Source organism: Callithrix jacchus, chromosome 2 (assembly GCF_049354715.1).
Source record: "Callithrix jacchus isolate 240 chromosome 2, calJac240_pri, whole genome shotgun sequence".
Classification (NCBI taxonomy): domain Eukaryota; kingdom Metazoa; phylum Chordata; class Mammalia; order Primates; family Cebidae; genus Callithrix; species Callithrix jacchus.
The window spans coordinates 81678216-81699664 of NC_133503.1; the positions used below are offsets into that span (position 1 = coordinate 81678216).

At 38.4% G+C, this 21449-nt stretch overlaps 1 protein-coding gene across 4 annotated transcripts in view; it reads right to left on the reverse strand.

Moving 5' to 3' along the window:
* MEGF10 (multiple EGF like domains 10) overlaps nt 1–21449 on the reverse strand; it is a 170759-nt gene that overhangs the window by 120445 nt on the left and 28865 nt on the right. For all 4 annotated transcript variants that reach the window (XM_008991595.4, XM_035290965.3, XM_054251993.2 and 1 more), the window contains exons 2-4: nt 11382–11517; nt 4440–4541; nt 2984–3084 (exon numbers count right to left, since the gene is read on the reverse strand). In XM_008991595.4, coding sequence (XP_008989843.4) covers nt 2984–3084; nt 4440–4541; nt 11382–11497 — 319 coding nt within the window. In that variant the 5' untranslated portion in view covers nt 11498–11517. The remainder of the gene's footprint in view (nt 1–2983; nt 3085–4439; nt 4542–11381; nt 11518–21449) is intronic.

Here is a 21449-nt window from a genome sequence, read left to right on the forward strand (position 1 = left end):
TCAGGCATGAGCCACCATGCCCGTCCCTGAGAAGATGACTCTTTAGCATCCATATCCCTGACAATTTTCTAATGAAGAGCTACTTTTAATATTTGTGAAGTGTTCTGATCTCTGAAAGTGGAAGGGGTGGGTGAGGGGAAGATGAGAACCAAAAGGACATGTCGCTAACATGTGATAGTTAAGACAGCCAGCCAGATCCCCACAGGAAACTCAGAAAGCTGTGGAAAGAGGGTGGGACAGCTGGCAGTTCCATGTCAAGCCTCCAGAATGACCGTCTACAGTGGGATCGATCATGGAGGAGCTGGTGGAGCAGGATGAAACAGGTGGGGAGGGAAGGGAGGACAGGACCTGCTCTCCTGAAGATACTTCAGTACATAAAATACACTTGTTTAAATACAGGTATTTGCATTAAATAATCCTTTCTTGCCTTCTAGGTAAATGCCCAAGAATTAAATTAAAATGATGACTGATTTCTGTGTTTAATTTATTTTGGTAACTGGAAACAGTTAAAAAGGGTGACTGTGTTATCTGCCTGACAGCAAAACTTGGTAGAAAAAGAGACTATAAAAACCCAACCAAAAATCATGTATTCTTTCTTCCTTCTCTATCAGCAAGGGTGCCTCACTTGTGCCAGCTGTGAAAAGTACAAAAAAAGTCACTGGGAATCACCCCCAAGAACAAGGTAGCATAACAATTGTTGGGGGAGGGTGAAATAATGAAATCAAGACATCAGAGTGGAAAGACAAAATATTTTAGAGACCAGCTCCCAGGCCCGCGAGACTAGAGAGTAAGCTGATTAGATACATTAGCATATCAAAAGGAAAAAATGTTGCAGTGTCAGGGGCAGTTGGTCAGCCAAGAGGCCTAGAAAAAGGAGAATTTTCGAGGCAAATGCTAGAGGTGTTCATTCAAGCAGTTAGGGAGACACTTTGCAAGTTTCCAGCAGGAGAGAAAACTTATTTTTACCCACGTAATTTCATGCATGATAGTGCTAGTGGAATGGCCTAACTTTCTAAGAATGGCTGCAATACTGAGTTAAAAAAGAGAGGCATTGAATTATGCAGCTGATGCCAGGAAACACTGAAGCTGTCTCTCCAACTGAGCTTGCTTGGATCTACACTCCCACACCAGCTTGCCGGTAAAATCTAGCATCTCACTTGCCAGGCCATCAAGAACAGAAGGTATGGCCAGAAGACAGGCACAAGCACCTTTCTGAGTTTTGTGTGATGTAGGAAAATGGCATCCTGGCTTCATGCATGACTTAGGAAAATAGCATCCTGGCTTCAAATTCTGTGACCTGGGTTAATAGAAATGTGTGCTGGGAGACAGAAGCACTCTCTTGATTGTGCTTGTAAGGTTGAACCCAGGTAAGGGCATCAAGATAATGTCCCCAAGGCCTCTGGGAAGTGGTCGGGCCTCCCAGTCTCCACATCTGTGTGCACTCCATTCACTTTCTTTTGAAAATGTCCCATCAGTCTGGGCCACTGAGATCTGCTTATGATTATTCTCTAAGATGTTTGATTATAAATGTGTAATTTTTCTTATTCAGCATCATTATTAATCAAAGACATGCAAACTGAGAAAAAATTAGCAAAAGGAAAATTGGCCCAGGGTATAAGCAAAAAGGCATTCTCATTTGCTGCTGGTAGGCATTTGAATTGGAAACACACCAAAGTATTAAAATATGTAAACTTCTAATCCAGTGATTCTACTGCTAGGAATTTATCTTTACTTAACGAAGGATATGAATAAGAGTAGTTCACAATAGGTAAAACTTGGAAATTGTGTGAATATTCAACAGGTGAGATTGGTTAAACAAATATTTATAATGCAATAATATACTGATATCTGCAATATGTTACTGATCAAAACAGATATTAACAATGTATTTTTATTTTCTTCTTTTTGCTTAGTTACATATTCTAATTTTTCTTTCTATAAACAGGTATTATTAAATATAGCCCTGATTCTGAATCCAAGCTAAGGAGCTGCCCCTCTCTGCATACAGAAAAGAATCCAGGGGTTGAAAAGTACATGAGACAGGTACTATTCCAAGTCCTCTCTCTGAGACAGCAAAGGAGCCTTAAAGAGGTATAAATCAGTTCTCTGAGGCCACCCACCCAAGTGATGGTAGAACCAGTGATATCACTGGGCTCTCCAGATTCTTAAGCTGAGATCTATCCAGTCATTCCTGGTGCCTCCAAATTACAGCAGAACCTTGACTCTATGCTACCCAGTGTCTCAATTCAGAAAGCAGAGGTGTCCCTCTAGCTGTATGTTGAGCCAGAATACTTGAATAAAATAGTTTTTAATGATCGTTCTTCTAAGTGACCTATACACAACAGTAAGAAATCTCAACTGCAAACTGCATCTCACATGCATCGCATATTCTAGGATTCTCTGAAGCATGTCATGAGATACCAAACTTCTCTCAAGACATCTCAGAATGAATTGGTGAAGTGGGGAGGGGAGAGAGGAGGGAAAATGACAATGGAAAGAAGTTCCATTTTGTGACCCAGACTTACTGTCATTTTTTAATGTGAAAACCCCTCTACATTTAATAAGCCTCATCATTCTATGCACCAGAAAAGAATACGCTGGCCTCTCGAAAGTTGACTTGGGTCAGCCTGTAGGAAAGTTAGGTCTCTGTTCTTTTCTGTGACCGAAGTCCAATGATTCCTGACCAATTTCCAATGAGACATTTATTGAAGAATTGTAATTTACATCACTACATCCAGCCTTGAATCATCTTTCTGCAGCTGTTTCCTCCTCAAGCAACATTCATTTGGAGACTTTGGATGGGACAGGAGGACAGAGTTAATGCTTCCTTCATTACACAAGCCAAGGAAAAGCAGCAACCAGAGGGGAAAGGAATGTTCCAAGACACCCATCTCCCCAGGTCTCCGTCTTAGTGACCATTAACAGAAGCAAACCAGCACTGGGAAACACAAGCGAATCTCAAAGAGGTGAAAGTCTCACTTACGGACACACATTTCCCCACTTTCATAAAATCCAGGGCAACACTGAGACTTGCGCCTATACATAGTCTTCTCCCCATGTCGATAGGCTGTCCGATAACTTATTCTATAGAGAAGGAAAAATCACATTGTTAGTTTTTTTGACTGATAGTTTAATTAGAAATAATTTACTCCAATAAAAATGAGCTATTATGTATAATAAAGGTCTGAAAAACAAAGTATTTCAAACTAATTATGAAGAAATATGCAATGCATATCTAGACCAATATAATACTACCTCATCAGTTTGCTAAGAATATATTAAGATTCTCTATTGAAGCCAATCTGTGCTTTATTTCATGGAGTCAGTAGTTTCATGATTTCCCTCTTTCACTTAACTTGAGATATGATGAAAAGTATTGATTAATTCATATATGATACCCATCTAAGCATCATTCACTTACGTATGTTTTAAAGGAAGAATTCAGAGAATTCCCTTAAAAACCTTAGGGCAGTCCCATCCCACTATAAGACAAAAGACCTCTCCATTTAACTAAAGCACCATTTATTCACTGATTCACTTAGATAGCATGTGTTTATTGAGCACTTACTACATCCTGGGCACGGTTCTAGATATTGGGGAAAGAGCGGGGAACAAAACAATAGAAATCCCTTGCTCTCAAGGAACTTACGTTTTACTGGGGAAGGCAGATCTGGCTGAATTTGTTAAAGTAAGGACATGCACTAAAGAAATAATGAGATATATAATGGCAGGTAATGATTACATGCTGTGAAGAAAAATAAGGCCTGAGTCAGGGAATAGAATGTGACAGGAGGGAACGCTAGTTTAGACACAGGGGCCAAGGCCAGCTTGTATGAAGAAATGACACTGAGCATAGCATCATCTAGTGCAGTAAAAGTCAGCAGATGCTACACTCAATGCATAACTCATACACTATAAATGTTAGTATACTACTAATAAAATTAGGGTATCAGAGTTCCTTCTATATTAACATTAATATTTAATTATATTTTAGTTTTGTTTCTGTGTTCACATTTATGGAAAAAAGTATGTCTTGTTTTACTTAACAGTCAAATTTAAGTTGGCCTAAATTGAGTCAGATGTTCAGTTGGGAACGTATGCTCAGATATGAATTTCTTGACATCTGCTGGTGTCCATATGTAATGTCCAGATCCAGTGTCTCCCTCAGTTATGCACAACACAGAAGCTAGATGAATTCTTGTTAACAAATGATGGTAAACAGCAGACACTTTTTGTGCAGTTAGGCTGTAAGCTCCTCCAGAGCATGGACTACCTTTCTGCTTTTCTATATCCCCCGTGATTTAGCACAAAGATAAGATAGCAGCAAGCCCTCAATACCTATTCACTGAATGAAAGAATGCACTTTCTGCTGTCACCAATATCTCTGTATCAGAATCTATTCCCAGTTAGCCAAACTCATGAGTATGAGCTTCTGTTACCTGTGCCGTGTGCATTTAAACCAGTTTAGAATGTCAGTGCAGCTCGTATAGTAAATTTGATCAAACGGATGTGGGTATGACTCTTGCACAGTCACTGAATAGCTGAAAAGAAATGGAAAAATTAAAAATCAGTATTTCTCTTTTTTAAATTAATAATACACTATGTGCTAAAAAATTTGTAAGCTAAATTGTGCCCATTTGCAACTCCATAGTGACTTCTAACAGAGATTTTCCATGTTTTATGGGGTTTTATTTAAACTAGAACCCCAAAAGAGCCAATTTTAACAATATATTTAAAAGACTAGGGTTCATGGTGTAACTTTCAAAGGAAATTCTCTTTTACTATTCACTATAAACCCTAATAGTCCCAAATTTAAAAACATCACTCTCTTTTTTTCTGCATTTAATTCCACCCTCCTCTTATCCCAAGGCTCTAGGGGGTTACAAAGGTCTTTCACAGGCAGTTATCATTCTAAAGTCTGCATGAAAATAATAAGGCTACTCAGAAAGAGACAATTCAAGTAAAGTAAAACAGTACATTTTACTACTGATTCTGAAAATATCAGAAAGAACACATTTTTCTCTAGTTGGAACTTGGAATAATTTGCTTTCAGGCAGTGGAAGACTATAAAGCATACAACAACTAAATAAATACTGTCAAGTAGTCTTTAAACCTGGTTCTAAACATATGGCTGAGACAATTAGCCTAAAATAATCATACCGACAGCTTGCTGCTACTTCAATAGTCTGTTTTTCAATACATTTTCACTAACAGCTTCTGGTTAGAGTAAAAACATACAAGCCTATGAACCTAAGAATGTGGGTGGAAAACATCCATGAAATATGAAGAATACTCAATGTTCAATTCCATACTTCTTCATTTTAAACAGTCTATTGCTTGCTTTCATTCTCTGAAAGATTTTTATGAAAATTTTTAATTAACGCTAACAAACAAAATGGGTGATAATCACCAATTCACTTGCTGTAAATCAACAGCCCAAGTTTACTAATAGGAAGGAAGGAAGTTAAAATGTCAGCATGAAGAATTCAGGTTAGACAGAACCTTCTGATTTGAAAAGCTGTGAGGTGCTAGCCTCACAAACAATGGGTTTTCTTTCTGCAGCTGGTCTCTGGCAGTCATTATGTATCAGGCTTCAATAGGACAGCCATGGAGTAATCATACTACTCATAGTTTTCTGTATTTCATTCTTTGGGATATCGCAATTTATTTCTAGGTAAATTTAGGGACCTCCATAAATGTTGGGCAAATGAAACAGGCCCTATTGAAAAAAGCACTGGATTAGAAGGCAGGGTTATAATTCTGTACGGACACTGAGAAACTGGAAGATGTTTAACCTTACTTCCCTGGGTCCTTAGATCACATTTTAAAATATAAGGAGTCAGAGATGGTGTTGAAGATCCCCTCTAATTTAGCATCCTGAAGTTCTGTGCAGAACTATATATAGTTTGAGGAAAATAGGAGTATAAAATTCATTGTTTGGAGCATTTCTCCTCAATCTTGACTCTACTCATTAAAATTATTTTGACACTCAAACCCAATACAGAACTGACTGCATATAAATTATTTTGAGCTATATTAAACTATAGTTCAACTAATTTAACTATATTAAAAAATAATTCAACTAATTTAACTATATTAAAACTATAGTTAAATTAGTATATCAACTTAAGTGGAAGCTTCAGTTTCTGACCGATGATAATTTCCTGCCTAATTATTATTGTTCAGAAACTGAAGCTTCCACTTAAGCTTATAGGAGAAAGGTACTAAGCCTTTCAACACGAATTTCTTTTCTGTTGTTTCTTACCCATTATTTTTCTTTCTATACAGTTTTTCCTTCTTTTTATTAGTAAAGTTATTATAATCAAATTATGGAATTTCAAAAACACATTTTTTAAAAAGAGAGCAAGAGAGAGCATTCCATAGCTCTCACATAATCACCAATATCATGTAGCTGTGCTTCTTTAAAGTTTCCAGGAGACTTTAGTGTTTAGTTGAGGCTATTTTTAAATTCTTATAATAATCATGCCATGCACATACTTCTGAAACATTCCTTTTTTAACTTGAGTGTATCATAAGCACATTTCCATGTTAGTATGTAGTCTTCAAATTATGACTGCCAAATACTTTGTAAGTGACTACACCTGATTTGCTCAACAGCCACCAATCATTAGGAAATTAAGCTGTCACTCTTCAAGGGGCCCATTTTCTGGAAGCGATGTGTTTGAGTCATGAAGGGAAGTGTCTTCAAGAATGGGCCCACCTTCTCTGGTCTTTTTCACGCCACTTTGGCCAGTGCTTAGGCTGCTGCTGGAACTTAACTAGCTCCTCTGCTAACACTCCATACCTCCACGTTCACCAGCAGCTGCTCCTGAAGTCACAGAGCGTGAGGGCACCTCCTCTATTATCTGGTCCAACCCCACTTTCATTAACAAGAAGCACTGAGCTTCCAGATAAGGTCAGCAATAACACCAAGACATTCAGACACTGGCCTGCCCCATCCTCTCTTAAACATCACTATAGAACATTTAAAGTTTCTGAAACAGACAAGGAGTGGGAAACTGGATTTTAAAAAATCGATCCCAATTCTGCACAACTTTCAGCATTCAGAGGCAAAACTCTACTTCCTGTTTGTTTGTTTAATCGTCTCAAACATACCGAAAACATATCATTACCGTGATTTTAATCTATTAAGTATAGTCTGGGGAGAAACCCCAGCAAGATTTAATTTAAGGTCAAAGAACCGGGGAGTCGGGGAGGAGATGGAGAATAAGGAGAGGAAGCCATTATCACTTGGGCACGTTCCAAAGTGGTTAATTACATTTTACCTGCCTAAATTATCTTGTTACTTTAATCAGATATGGTAATAATCTTCATTTCTTATCTCTGCTCACTTCAGGACTGCTGATTCAATTACTCTCACTTCTGTGTTAGTAATTGAAGGTTTGGGCAATGAGTGGTTTCTCTTCACTTGTGCCTTTTTTTAGAAGAAACCCATTGAATGGAAAAGCTCAAATTTACAGAAAACAGAAAGAAAGTTAGGAGAAGAAACAGATGATTTCTAGAGATATTCATTTTCCAAAAAGACACTGTACAGAGTTCCTATAATCATGAACATCTCTTGGGTATTTTAAATTATTTTATTTTCTTTCATTTTATGTACGATTTCTTAGAATCACAATTGCTGCATTAAAACAAAGCACATCTCTATTTCAAAATAAATAATTCAGCTATCAATTGGCATGCAGCTAGAAAGCATTGATGGAAGTATTTTTGCTTAGTGCTTTTCGAACTTGAATATGTAGACAAATCTCCCTGGGATCTTTTTAAAATGCAGATTTTGATTTAGTAGGTCTGGGATGGGACCTGAGCGTCTGCATTTCTAACAAGTTCATGACTCAGCTCTGCAAACCACACAAGCCATGGGGTACAGGTGATTTTTAGCATAAGAAGAGCTTAATATGAGCCCTACTACCAGAATTATGTCTTTGGAGCTCATCCTTCTCTCCCCATTTCAGTACAAGCCCATTCCCATTTCTGAAAATAGTAGAAGAACCTGTCACCTGTGCCTTTATTTGATCATTTTAATGTATCTTCTACATCTATCTCCATTCTTACCAAAACAATTCTACTTTCTTTTACCTTTCTTCTAGGAATTATTATTTGGCCTTTCAACAGAAAATTTATCAATAAGAATATTATAACTATCAACACTTCTTCCTAGTAGTACATTTTAAAAAAATGGAAAATTTTGTCATCATTTTCCTATTTGTTCACCTTCAATTTCCTTCTCCCTTAGTGAGCATTTTAGAGTTTATGCTAATCACTTCTACAGTTGTGGGGTTCTATTAAGTTTAGAGATTAATGTGCCCCTTGTTTGTCTTTCTCACTCATCATTCCCCCCACATTGATGTGCACATTTATTCATTTCATTTCCTATCAGAAGATGAACACACTCCTTCAACAATTATTTATTGAACACATGCAACATGCAAGGCAGTGTTGTAGACAGTGGGAATTATCAGTGGTGCAAAACAATGCAGTTAGGCATTGGTAGCTCTGGTCAACTGTTGACCAAGGAAGCAGAGCAAAATGTGTACTTCGTGTACGAGTGGGTGCTGGATTTTTTTTTTTTTTTGGAGACGGAGTTTCGCTCTTGTTACCCAGGCTGGAGTGCAATGGCACAATCTCGGCTCACCGCAACCTCTGCCTCCTGGGTTCAGGCAATTCTCCTGCCTCAGCCTCCTGAGTAGCTGGGATTACAGGCACGCGCCACCATGCCTAGCTAATTTTCTGTATTTTTAGTAGAGACGGGGTTTCACCATGTTGACCAGGATGGTCTCGATCTCTCGACCTCGTGATCTGCCCGCCTCGGCCTCCCAAAGTGCTGGGACTACAGGCTGGATTATTTGAAGCCTTGAAGTTGCGCTCTCTCTCTCTCTCTCTCTCTCTCTCTCTCTCTCTCTTTTTGAGACAGGGTCACGCTGTCACTCAGGCTGGAGTACAGTGGCACTTGCCCAGGCTGGAGTGCGGTGGCACAATCTCAGTTCACCACAGCTTCCACCTCCTGAGTTCAAGTGATTCTTGCGCTTCAGCCTCCCAAGTAGCTGGAATTGCAGACAGGTGTCACCACGCTTGGCTTTTTTTATTTTTAGAAGAGATGGGTGTTTGCCATGTTGGCCAGGCTGGTCTCAAACTCCTGGCTTCAAGTAATCTGCCTGCCTTCGCCTCCCAAGGTGCTGGGATTATAGGCATGAGCCACCTCACCCTGCCTTTTTTTTCTCTTACAGCCTTTCCCTCAGAGAGTTCATCTGTTCACATCTCACATCTCATCATGCTGGATATTCCCAAATCTATATTTCCAAATATCCAGGTCCATATTTTGAATTGATTTTATAAATACAATGTGGCAAACCCACACTAACCCTGTCCCTTTCAAATCAACTCTCTTTATTTTATTTTATTTTATTTTATTTTTCTGCATGTACAATGACACCCGGATTACTTCACACAGCAAGTTCTAAATCCTAGTCTTCTCTCCTCTTTCACTTCCTCGGTCAATGTATTGCCAAGATCTGTTGATTCTTATTTCACAGCATCTACAAACTTGACTTTTCCTCCCATCCCAAATCTACCATCCCTCCAAGAAGTCCAACCACCAATGGTCTCTTCCTTTTCTAAATTTGATATATACTCATTCATGTACCCACTAAATCATTTTTATGACTTTAATAAATATTTATTATATATTTTTGGTATGAAATGGTTTATCTGAGGTGCTGTAAATATTATAAAGATGACTAATAGGAAGTACTTCTGCTTAAATATTATATAATGGGGCTGGGTGCAGTGGCTCACACCTGTAATCCCAGCACTTTGGGAGGCCGAGGCGGGCAGATCACGAGGTCAAGAGATCCAAAACCATCCTGGCCAACACGGTGAAACCTCATCTCTACTAAAAATACAAAAATTAGCTGGGTGTGGTGGTATACGACTGTAGTCCCAGCTACTCAGGAGGCTGAGGCAGGAGAACTGCTTGAACCTGGGAGGCAGAGGTTGCAGTGAGCCAAGATTTCCACCACTGCACTCCAGCCTGTGACAGAGCAAGACTCCGTCTCAAAAAAAAAATCCGTATAATGAAGTTAATACCACAAATATGTAGAACTTCATTACATACATATATTCTCTCTACAGCTTAAAGTTGGGTAATACTAACTCCATTGACTAATCAGGTAATTATATTTTAATTACCCTGCTTGTAACACTGCCAGTAAAGGTAGGGACAAGCCCTCACCGAAAATAATGCTGAGTGAGAAACCAGCGAGTCCCCAGAATAATACCACTGCTGTGCTTGAAAGTTGCTGGGCTTTGTGCGTCCTAACAGTGGGGGACAAAGGTGATTAGAATGTGGACTCTGTGGTTTGCTCATCATGATGCTGAAATCAAGAGTTTGATGTAATTGTACTTACAGCTATTAAAAATACATATTACCCTCCAGTATATGTAAAAATACATATAATAAAAATACATATTAAAAATACATATCTTCTCTTTGTTTAAACACTTGCATTTATACTTTTTGGATGAAGATAATTTCTGGGAAATTCAAGTCGCACATTAGAGCAGAGCCAACCAGACTTGATTGTACTCCAATATCGCTGGATGGGTTTGGACTAACTTTGTGTCCCAAAAGCAACTATTAGGTCCCTGAGGATGACCTATTGTTTTGTGCTTCCTACTGCAAATTGCCCATATCTGGACATTATATCATCTCCCTTCACATAATCTTACCCTCCTCCAACACAGTACAAACTCTGCTCTGGTTGTGCACAGCTCTCGGTGGTCCGTATGGCACTGATTTCAAACTGCTGCCCCTTCCCAGATTCCCTCCCGACCATTGTAATCCACTCATCTTATTCAGTTCTTCAAGAGCATCTCAGGGGACACTACCTCTATGCAGCCTTGCCAGTTTACCCCAAAATCAGATCTCCCTTTTCCAGCCATCTACAGCACAATTATTTTAAATCCCTTATTTCAATATTTTAGTACATTATCCCATGCCGCTTTCCACTTCTCACTCATGGGTTCCCATGCATAAATCCAGCTCCCTGAAATTAATGCAAATTCAAAGCAGAGACAAGACCATAGGAAGATCTTTTAATTGAGCTATTAATGTTTTCCCTGAATCTTACAATTGCACCTGCATTAGAATCAGATATATCAAGATTTTTTTACATAATATATATGCCATAAGACCAAGGTAACTAACACTACCTAATTTATTAGCTATGACTAATGATTTTTACTTAAAAGTAATTTCACAAGCTCTTCTCTAATTCTAATTTTATACATCCGACTGATAATTACAGCATATAAGGGAACTTCTCAGCAATTCTTTGTCAGGCTACTTTCAGAACTATTACCTTTCCCAGTGGCTACACACATTAGGGTCTTCCAGATTCAGAGGTGATGATGTCCCAATCCAGTGGCATAACAATAAACAAATAAAGCTCAGGAATGAGTTCAAAGAAATAACCATTTTTTTTTCTGAAGAACAACCTACGAGAAAAAAAAATCCAAATTAGAAATGCATTGAAGTGACTCACACAGAATTCTTCTCAGTACAGCAACCACCAGGTACCAGTCGGCACTGGGTACCGTATGTATTTCAATAGCTCGGTCACCAAATTAAATGGCCCAAGAGAGGGGTGTTTCTTATGTTGTGCAGGGTGGCCACTATTTTGTAAATTACTAAAATATGCAAATCATCATCAATTGCTACAAGAACAAAAGCCCTCCTCATCCATGCCAGTCAATACTAAAGAAATCTACCAGAACAATTCAGAGCAACACAGGCCTCTACATTCGCTCACTGGGCGTATTTCCCTTCTAGAAGAGGAGGTTACACAGAGATAGCTGGCCTCATTTGTCCTAGAAAATAAATGATAAAACAGAAGCTCCATTGAATCAAGAGAGAGGAACCTCGAGTTCAAACTGAGATTCATTCAATAAGTCCTTCAATGTGCACTGAATGCCTGCTCCATCCTAGGTACCCCATGCAAAGGCTGGATATAAAATACAGAACCAGTCCCTATCTCTGCCCATTAAGATGCTTATAATTTAGTAGTCATACATTTCTTAAACACTGTGCTTCAGTTTCTCCATCTGCTGAATAGGAATGAAACCAACCATCTCACAGGGGTTTCTAAAAACTAGATTATACATAGAAAAATATACGTAAAGCGGTTTGCAGGTCAATGTTAGAGAAAATGAACCTAAAGACTGTAAAGGCAACATATTTGGAAGTTTGGAAAATAGATAAGCTGGCAAAAAAGACAGAAGAGGGTGAATGTTCCAGGCAGAGTGTGAGGGAGGGCCAGGTGCATTTAGGGAGTTCAAGTTAATTTGTGGCAAGAGAAAGGGGACAGCTGGAGAAAGAGACAGAGGGTGAGTCACCATGGGTTTCATAAGCCATTGTGCAGTAGGGAACTTCAACCAAGGATAACATGGAGCTATTAAAGGATGCAGAGTGGCATTAGAAGAATGACTCTAGCTGCGAGGGGAGGCTCTTGGAGGAAGGCCAGGTGAGACAGGACTATGGACAGATCAAGGCACAGGGGGTTGCAGGGAGTGGAGTAGCTCTGGGAGATTTTTAGGAAGCGGAATAAACAGGACTTGGAAATCGAACGTGGGAGTAAGGAAGGGGAGGAGCCTCTGGTTTATCCCCTTGTGAGGACTGTTAGCCCCTCACTGAGATGGGACTCATAGAAGCCCTCCTCTGGGGAGAGGAAGCTTTGAGTTCAGTTTTAGATGTGTCAAGTTGGGGGTTCCTCTGAGATCATCAAGCAAAGCCACCCACAGGCATTTATTGAACACGTACAATGTGCTAGGTAGGACCCGCGCCAGGCCCAGGTGTGTAACACCTGTAATGGTTTGCACCTGAGAACCACACCCACTCCTGTACCCTCTGGAACTTAGAAAGAAGTACAAGTTCAATTGTCATACTATGTCATCTAATCATTATAAAAATGGATACAAAATTAGAAATCACTGATCAATTTCTTAATTACATAAGAAATAAGCGATAATCTGCTTGTTGGTAAACTAGTGAAACTAGTAACAATGGTCTAGATTATTTGAGCAAAGCAGTGATTTTCTGGGTGGGAGCTGGCATTTTAAGAAGTTATACTCACTTTCCACACCAAGAAGTTTTTCATATTTGGGAACCAAATGTATTGAATAATAACTTTATGGTTTGAAAAGACAAATTTATCTTAAAACAATAGTAACAGCAAAAAAGTTAACATTAGGAAATAGTTTATCATTCAAATTCAGAAGGACAGATCAAACGAGAAAACATTAAATTCTTCAAAATCAAGATTGTTTAGAAGGACAAATACTTTAAGTATACTATAACAAGTTATCACTGACTGACAAAGGCTAAAACAAAAGAAAATGTTTGACTTGGAATAAAAAAAATAGTCATGAGTTTGTAGTATAATTAAAAAGTATTGTGTAAGCCATTAAAGAGGCTGTAAAATCTTAAAAAGGATATTTCAATGGCCACTAACTAATTCCAATGGACAAAGCATAAATAGCCAAAATTAACTTATAGATTAAATCAAGTTATTGGCATTTCTCACATGCTAACAATCATGAAGTTGTAAAATCTGAAGCTTAACATTTTATAAAGAAGCTATGTCATTTAACAGGGCTGAATAAAAATGATGATGATGACGATGATAATAAACAATAACAGCTAACATTCTCTGACCGATACTGTGTGCCAGACACAGCACTGAGCCATGTATGTGAATTATCTATGTAATTCTTACAGCAACTTAACCACGAAGTAGTAGTTTTTATTGTCACTGTTCTATAGTTGAAGCCATGTCATAAACACCCAGTGTTTTCCTCATCCATCAGAAAAATCTTTAATATATTTGGTTGTAACAAATAAGCATGGCAAATATCTCCTTGTCTCATTGCTTTATGTGAGGAGAAGTATTTCCTTTCAATGACGTGTGAAATGTGTTTAGCTTTCATTCTTTCCTCAAAGACATGAAGGCTGGTAAGCAGTAATCTGCCATCTACTCATAAACAATTACCCCAAATTAGAAAGTGTATTTCCTGAGTCATCTCAGACTCAAACCAACCATTTACCAATTAGAAATGTTTAGTCTGTAACGTTGAAATTGCCACAAGCCACGAATCAAAGTCCAAGAAAAAGTAAGAGGTTGTGAGTTTTCCTTTAATGTAAAAATGTAGACACTAATCTGTTTCTCCTCTTGCTTGGCACTTGATGCATTGCCCTGTGAAGGGGAGGTGACAGAGAAAAAGCAGAATTTGGTCACCTTCTCATTGCTTTGGAAGTTCATTATACAGAAATATCAAACTGCAATGAGAAGTCACAGGTACCATTTTGAAAGAAAAAATATCATTACATTAAAAAACGTATGTGTGTATGCATTACTTGGTCTCTTTGTCCCAATATATTTTCCTAATTAAAATTAGAAAATTAACTGAGCTCTAGAATAATCTGCAAAATCTAAAAGAATTGTTTGATCAAGAGGCAAGGATCGTGCAAATTCACATAAGTTGGTTAAAATTGTTTGAGAAAATAACACAGAGGTTATAGATGGTGAGGAGAGAAGACATCTCGCAAGTATGCCAATAAGCTGTAGAGAACTGAGAAACACATTTCTGCAAATTAGGAAACATGGATTGTCCTTTCATTCCATCTTGTTTAATAAAGTCACTGAGATGCAATTAAAATCAGAAGTTGATAGGACATTTAGGTCAGGTGTGGTGGCTCACACCTGTAATCCCAGCACTTTGGGAGGCCAAGGAGTTTGAGACCACCCTGGCCAACATGGCGAAATCCCATCTCTACTAAAAAATACAAGAAATTAGCCAGGCACGGTGACAGGTGCCTGTAATCCCAGCTACTTGGGAATCTGAGGCAGGAGAATTGCTTGAACCTGGGAGGTGGAGGCTGCAATGAGCCAAGATCGTGCCATTGTATTCCAATCTGGGCAACAGAAGTGAAACTCCATCTCAAAAAAATAAAAGAAAAGAAAAAGAAAAAAGAAGTTGAAAGGGCATTCATTTACTCTTTCCCTGTCTTCTTTGTTTTCTTCTATAGGTTTCGGTGAGTAAATGTGGTGACTACCCTTTTTCCACTACACCTACTCTGAAGAAGGAAAGTAGTACATTTATTATTCCTCATTTCTTTCTTCTATGCGGTGTCATTCCGTCTTATAATTTTCCACTTTGGAGTGCAAATGAACACAAAATGAAAATTTTTTAAAATAGTATTATTTCAATTGAAAACAAAGGCTATGCGGTGGTGATTTGTTTCATTAAGATAGACATTTTGAATATATTCATATATCTAAATTGGCTGTTGGCTACCCTCACCCACTCAGACTTCCTCTTCAAATAACTTTCCTTATGATTCCAGTTAACAAAATTTAAAATGTAAAAAAATAAAGTCATTTGCATGAACCCCCTAGTGCCAAACTTGATTGCATTCCAGATCATTCACTTAATTATTATGGAAAAATCAAAACAAAATCAGTACAAGTGATTAGCATTGCTAAAGTGCTCCCATTAGAAAGAGAAACTCAGCCCGCAGAGTTAACTCTTGCTGCCTATTTTGCAGCTTCACTTGGAAGGCAAGCTTTGCTTATTCTACAACAAAAGGCTCAATAAATAATCAGGATGAATAAAATCCTTACAATGGATGAGTCTTACTTCTGATGATAAGCAGTAGTTTCTTTATCATTGAGTTAAAGAGAAATAAATAATAGGGCGCTGACTTACTAATTTATTTTTGCAACCACAGAGGGGAAAATGATTCCAGATGATTCCTTTTGGCTCCAAAATCTATTTTCTTCCTAGAATCAATTAAGTGCACACATAGAAATAACTTGGATACCCTCAACCAGCTTTTTCTCAAGCTCATTTTTACTCCTAAGATCCTTCACATATCTGTAAATTAAATTAAAACAAATTTCTTGATTAAGAATACCCACTTTTCAACAAGAGCCATCCATTTCACTTGACCACTCTGTCATGTTATCTATAAAGGATGTACTCACTCCTCCTCAAACTACTCAGAAAGGCCGGCAGAGGCAGTGTGCTATGTTCTTCCTGGAGCTTTGAAGCCATGAACAAAGAAGCAATGGTCCAGCTTCAGCACATTAAAGATGTAGAATGAGTGATGCTTGCTGGTTACCCTGAGAACAATCTCAGATAAGGACTTCCATGGAAATACTACTTTGCTGATGAAAGGAATCCTTAAGGTGTTAGCATGACTTCTCTGTTCATTAATCAAGGATAGTTATTCCGATAACATATTATATTATCGAGGACTGACTATTCATTTCAAACAGTACAAGTGCTATATTTACTTTGTTTCAAGGGCCTCATGTCATTTTGCTAACACCAAACCCACAACAAACATATTCTAAATCAAATTAAATCATGTAATGGCAAGAACAGAGTATTACTGGGAAGTTTTTATGTTAAATGAGTGTGCCTACCAGCATTAATGGTCATTACATAGGTGGTGTTAAGGGATAATTTGAAGAAGACCCTGGTAACTCACTGGTCATCAACTTTGGAAAGTTCTCTACAATGTCTCTATGAATCCATCACCCACAACATACAGGGTGAAAAATCTACAAAAAAATACTCTTTAAAGATCTAAGTGCAAGAAACTATAGCAACTACTGTGACTTGTAAGGCACAGTCTTGCCCATAATAGCTTAAAATCTGCTAGGGAAAAAAATATAAACAAAATATGATTATTTGCCAAATGAGTCCATTTAGAAATGACTTACCAGGGTTTTAAGAGGAGGGGAAATCAACAAGAGCTGTGAAGGCTCATGAAGGAAGTCAAACTTGAGCAGAGACTTGAAAAAGAAAAGGAACTAGAAATCACTGAGTGGCACCGCACCCTCACAATGAAATCTCACTGAGTCTGTGCGAGAGGATCTATTATCCCCATACAGGGAACATTGAGATTAAACATCTCCCTGCAAATCAGACAATCAGGTAAGAGCAGATATATGAACAGGCCTGGCTGATGGCCGCTTGCAACTTGCCTTCAGCATGACACCTGGATAAAAGGAAGCCTCTGAGTAAATAAAAACTCAAGGAGCAGCCACAAGGCAAAGAGAAGAACCAAGCCTTGGGAGTGGAGAGCAGAAGGTTTTGTAAGGGATTAGGAGAAGAAATGCTAGAAAGGAGCACAGTGCTTGGTGGTGATAAAGGGCCTTCAGCACCAGGCTGAGGAGTTTAGACTAATTCATCCTGTCTGAGGTAGAATTCTCTTGAAATCTTTGAGCAAGGGCATTATTTGATGGAAAAAGGTGTTTGGGAGATTAACAGGGAAGGTGGGCAAAAATCAACCAAGGGACCAAATCCTTTGAAAGCAAAGACAAGTGGAGGCTACTGCACTCACCCATGAAGTGGAATGCCCTTCCTAGGATGGTAGCCTAGGAATCAGAAGTGTGTGAGAAACCAATGAGAGGAAGAATCAGCAGGACTGGGAGAAATAATAGAAATTATGGTGGAGATCAAGGAGAGTTGTTTTGGGTTTAAAACATTCTGCATCCCCAGGTTATACTTTCTGGGTTCGATCTATTTATCTCCCACTGAGAAAACAAGTTACATCTCTTTTTTATTAGAAAAAGAAACTTCAAACACTACTCATTCCAAACTTTGATGAATAAAATCATATTTCTTTTTCCAAATTTGTCATAATTTGATATACTTCGATAACATTCCTATTCATTCTTCTCAGCTTTAAGAGTCTTAATTTTCCTGGCCTGTCCACCAAAATAAAAAGCCCTCCTAGCATTTTTATAAAGTTCATTCTTTTATTCCTCTTTTTTTCAATGCTGCTATAGCAACCATAATTATACCCTATTATTGTAGCCAGTCTCCAAGATGGCATCCAATGATCCCTGCCTGTGTAAGCCCCTCTGACAGTGAATAAGTGGGCTTATGCAACCAACAGAATATTACAAAAATGATAAATTTCCAAACTAGGTCATAAAAGGCACTGAAAGTCCCATCTCACTTCTTTGAACACCATTTCGCAGGAAGCCAGCTGCTATAATATTAGCATGCGCAAGCAGCCATATGGAAAGACCAACGTATAAGGAACTGAGGCCTCCTACTAACAGCCATGTAAGTTATCCATCTTGGGAGTGGATCCTCTAGCCCCTGTCAAGCCTTTAGATGACTGCAGCCCTTGCTCACGTACTTATTATAAACTCATGAGACCCTGAGCCAGAACCACCAGCTAAGCTACTCTCAAAGTCCTGGCCCACAGAAACTGTGAGTAATAAATGTTTGTTATTTTAGGCCACTCATTTTTGAGTTAATGTGAGGCAGCAATATATAACCAATATGCTTATATTTAAGTATGTCATACCAAAACTACTTTTACTTCCAAAATACCTCCCAATAATGTGCATCATTTCATCGGCATCTTCAGTAGCATTAACTTATAGAAGTAACCACCTGCAATGATTCCGAAATCTTTTCTCTACATTTAACTCCTGGCAAGAGCTCATCCTCTGCTAATTACAGTTTGAGTTATTTTGTGCCAAGGGGCATAACCTTACAATGCCTGTACTTTGAGGTACATCTGCTGTTTTTCCACACAGGGCACCATCCCAGATTATCTGGCTATTTATGCATAGTCATTTAGCATGTGACCTTCCAGAAGAATTGACCTGCTTCATCGTAATGGAGAGTTCATCATGTGCTGTGAGCAGGTCATTTATAAAATGTTAAATAAATGAATTTCAGACTGTTCACTGGGTTACTTTTTCATCTACAAATAAATGTTTCTTTTAATATTTCCGCAGTTGGGCTACTTTTCTATGATTACCCCTGATCAGGTAAAATATAACAATTTAATTTTTTAAATTTTTTATTTTAAAATAATTTCAAATTTACTTGAAAGTTACCAAAATACCACAATATCACGAAGAATGCCCATGCATATATATGCATATATATATATACACACACACACACACACACACACACACACAAGTACACACACATACATATATATGCAATGTGAGTGGGGGGTGTGTATACATATATATGCAGTGTGTATGTGTGTATATATATATGTGTATGCACATATATATATGTTTTTTATAATTATTTAAGAGTAATTTGTGCACATCAGTCTCCTTTCCTTCTAAATACTTCAGTGTGCATCTCCTAAGAATAAGGACGTTTACTTGTATAATTATCATACAATGATACAGAAGAAATTCAACCTTAATGCAATACTACCATCTAATACATAGACCTAATTTAAATTTCATCAGCTGTTGTAATCATGTGGTTACTTTAATAATTTTTCACGTGGACACTTTTCGAAGGCTTTGCCAGTGAAGAAACATTTGTTATTTCAATCAGCAAACACCGGTGAAGGCTGCGTTGCCCTCAAAGACTTAACAATCTAATGGAGGGTAGTACCATATAGATGGTAATACCAAGGCAATGTAAAATGTGATTAGAGTCAAAGAAGGATGACAAAACATGTATGGGCATTCAGAAAGTACTTATAACTGGTGAATGGGGATAAGAGTTAGTATTATTGAAGACTCCACAAAAAAAGGTATTTAAGAAACTTGCTGTGGGTAGATGGAGCAAAAGAGATTATAGGCAGAGGGATCAGTAAGAGCAAAGGCAGGAGAAAGTGAGTTCCTAGAACAAAGACAAAGACGCAGGATTGTTTGAAGCAAAGTGTGAAAGTGAGTGGGAAAGGAAGCCTAGGGCCAGAATAGGCGCTGAATATTATGGCTTGAAACATTCAAATACCTCATGAGACCTCAGGCACTCTAACAGTGAAGGAATCTGAGAAAAAATGACCCAGAAAATGGAACTTGATCAACCCAGAAGGAACGGGAGACTTACGGCTTTTTTTTTCAACCAAAAACACTGTTTTTTTTAAAAGCGCTAATTGAAGAAGCTGAAGCATTTCCAGTTTGACCAATCCTCTGAGGAGCCAAGCAGGGAAAAAAATCTAATCACAACAGAAGAAATGACGAAAGAAGGCAATTTCCTTGAGAAAAGACAAGTCAAATTATAATAAGAAGAAACAGGAGCAAATAAAATTCTCTGATATGCAGCCCAGTACTTGAGCATCACCAGAATCTTCAGTCTTTCCCTGCACATGGTAGGGGGAGCACAGGGACATTAAGAGGAAGCCTAAATACAAGCAAGTTCCCTCTCTTGGGAAGATCCTTTTCAATGGTGTCTGCAGCAACAGTCAGAAGGATGCTAACAGATATTCTGCCCCCGTCACTGGCATGACAGGGGGCACCTACATGTCATCTGCTCTCCCATCTCTGGGTCATTAAGCTAACCTTCAATTACTGAGACACTCACTGTTAGGGCACAGATGAGCAATTCAAGTTAAGCCCTCCTTTCCTCAAAGGTCAAAAGAAAACCCCATAGAGGAACAAAGACCCTATGAGGAAAAGAATTTCTATAAAATCAAAATCTTAGAAAATTTTCCTGTCAACTGAATCTATCCAGATTCTATTAACGCAAACATGAACACACACACACACACACACACACACACACGCACGCACATGCGCACAAGCATTCTTCTAACAGGATACATAATTTGAGTTTTTAACATTTGCTTGGCTCCCAAGAGTTTCCAGAATAATACACATGCCTGGAATTCCACCAGAGCTCTTATGCTAAGAAATAGTAGAACAGAATGTTAGAGTTGAAGGCCTCCATGGGGTACAGTCAAAATCCTTTCATTTTATGGATGAAATAATCAAAGGTCAGGTTAAGATGACTTGGCCATGATCACAGAGCTCATTTGTAGGTGGCCCAACACTAGAACCCAGAACTCCGTTCTCTTCACTTATAGTCAAATCACCTGTCCATCAGGTAAAACAGTCACAGTCTTTCTAACATAACACTTCACTGTGTATTGTAGCAATAAACGCGTCTTGAAATGTAAATCCACTAAAGTTAGATACTCCAAGAGACTAAGCTACTTCCTGGTCAAAACTGAGTATGTGAATTAGAAAATACAAAAGATATTTCCACATTTACACTGTACACATGTTTTGAATAATCAGGGACATTTGTGACTCAACTGCCATTCCTCCCAGTGGACTCAGTTCTGAACCACTAATCCAGACCAGCAAGCGGAGTGACCACAGGTATCTCGCAGCAGGCATTGCCACAAAAGAATCTGAACACATTTATCCTCATAGTTTTAAGCCCACATCATCAAAAGCTTTGAAGATTTGGGGAAAAATTCGAGGAAACTGCTGAAAAACTATAAGTAGGTGAAAGAATGTCATTATTCAAAGCTGCATTTGGTCAGGACATTCAGGAGAAAATGCCTGGGCAGCCTCACCTCCCACTTCCACTTCCTGGCCAATCACATATGTATGCAAATATACGAAGCCACAACCCAA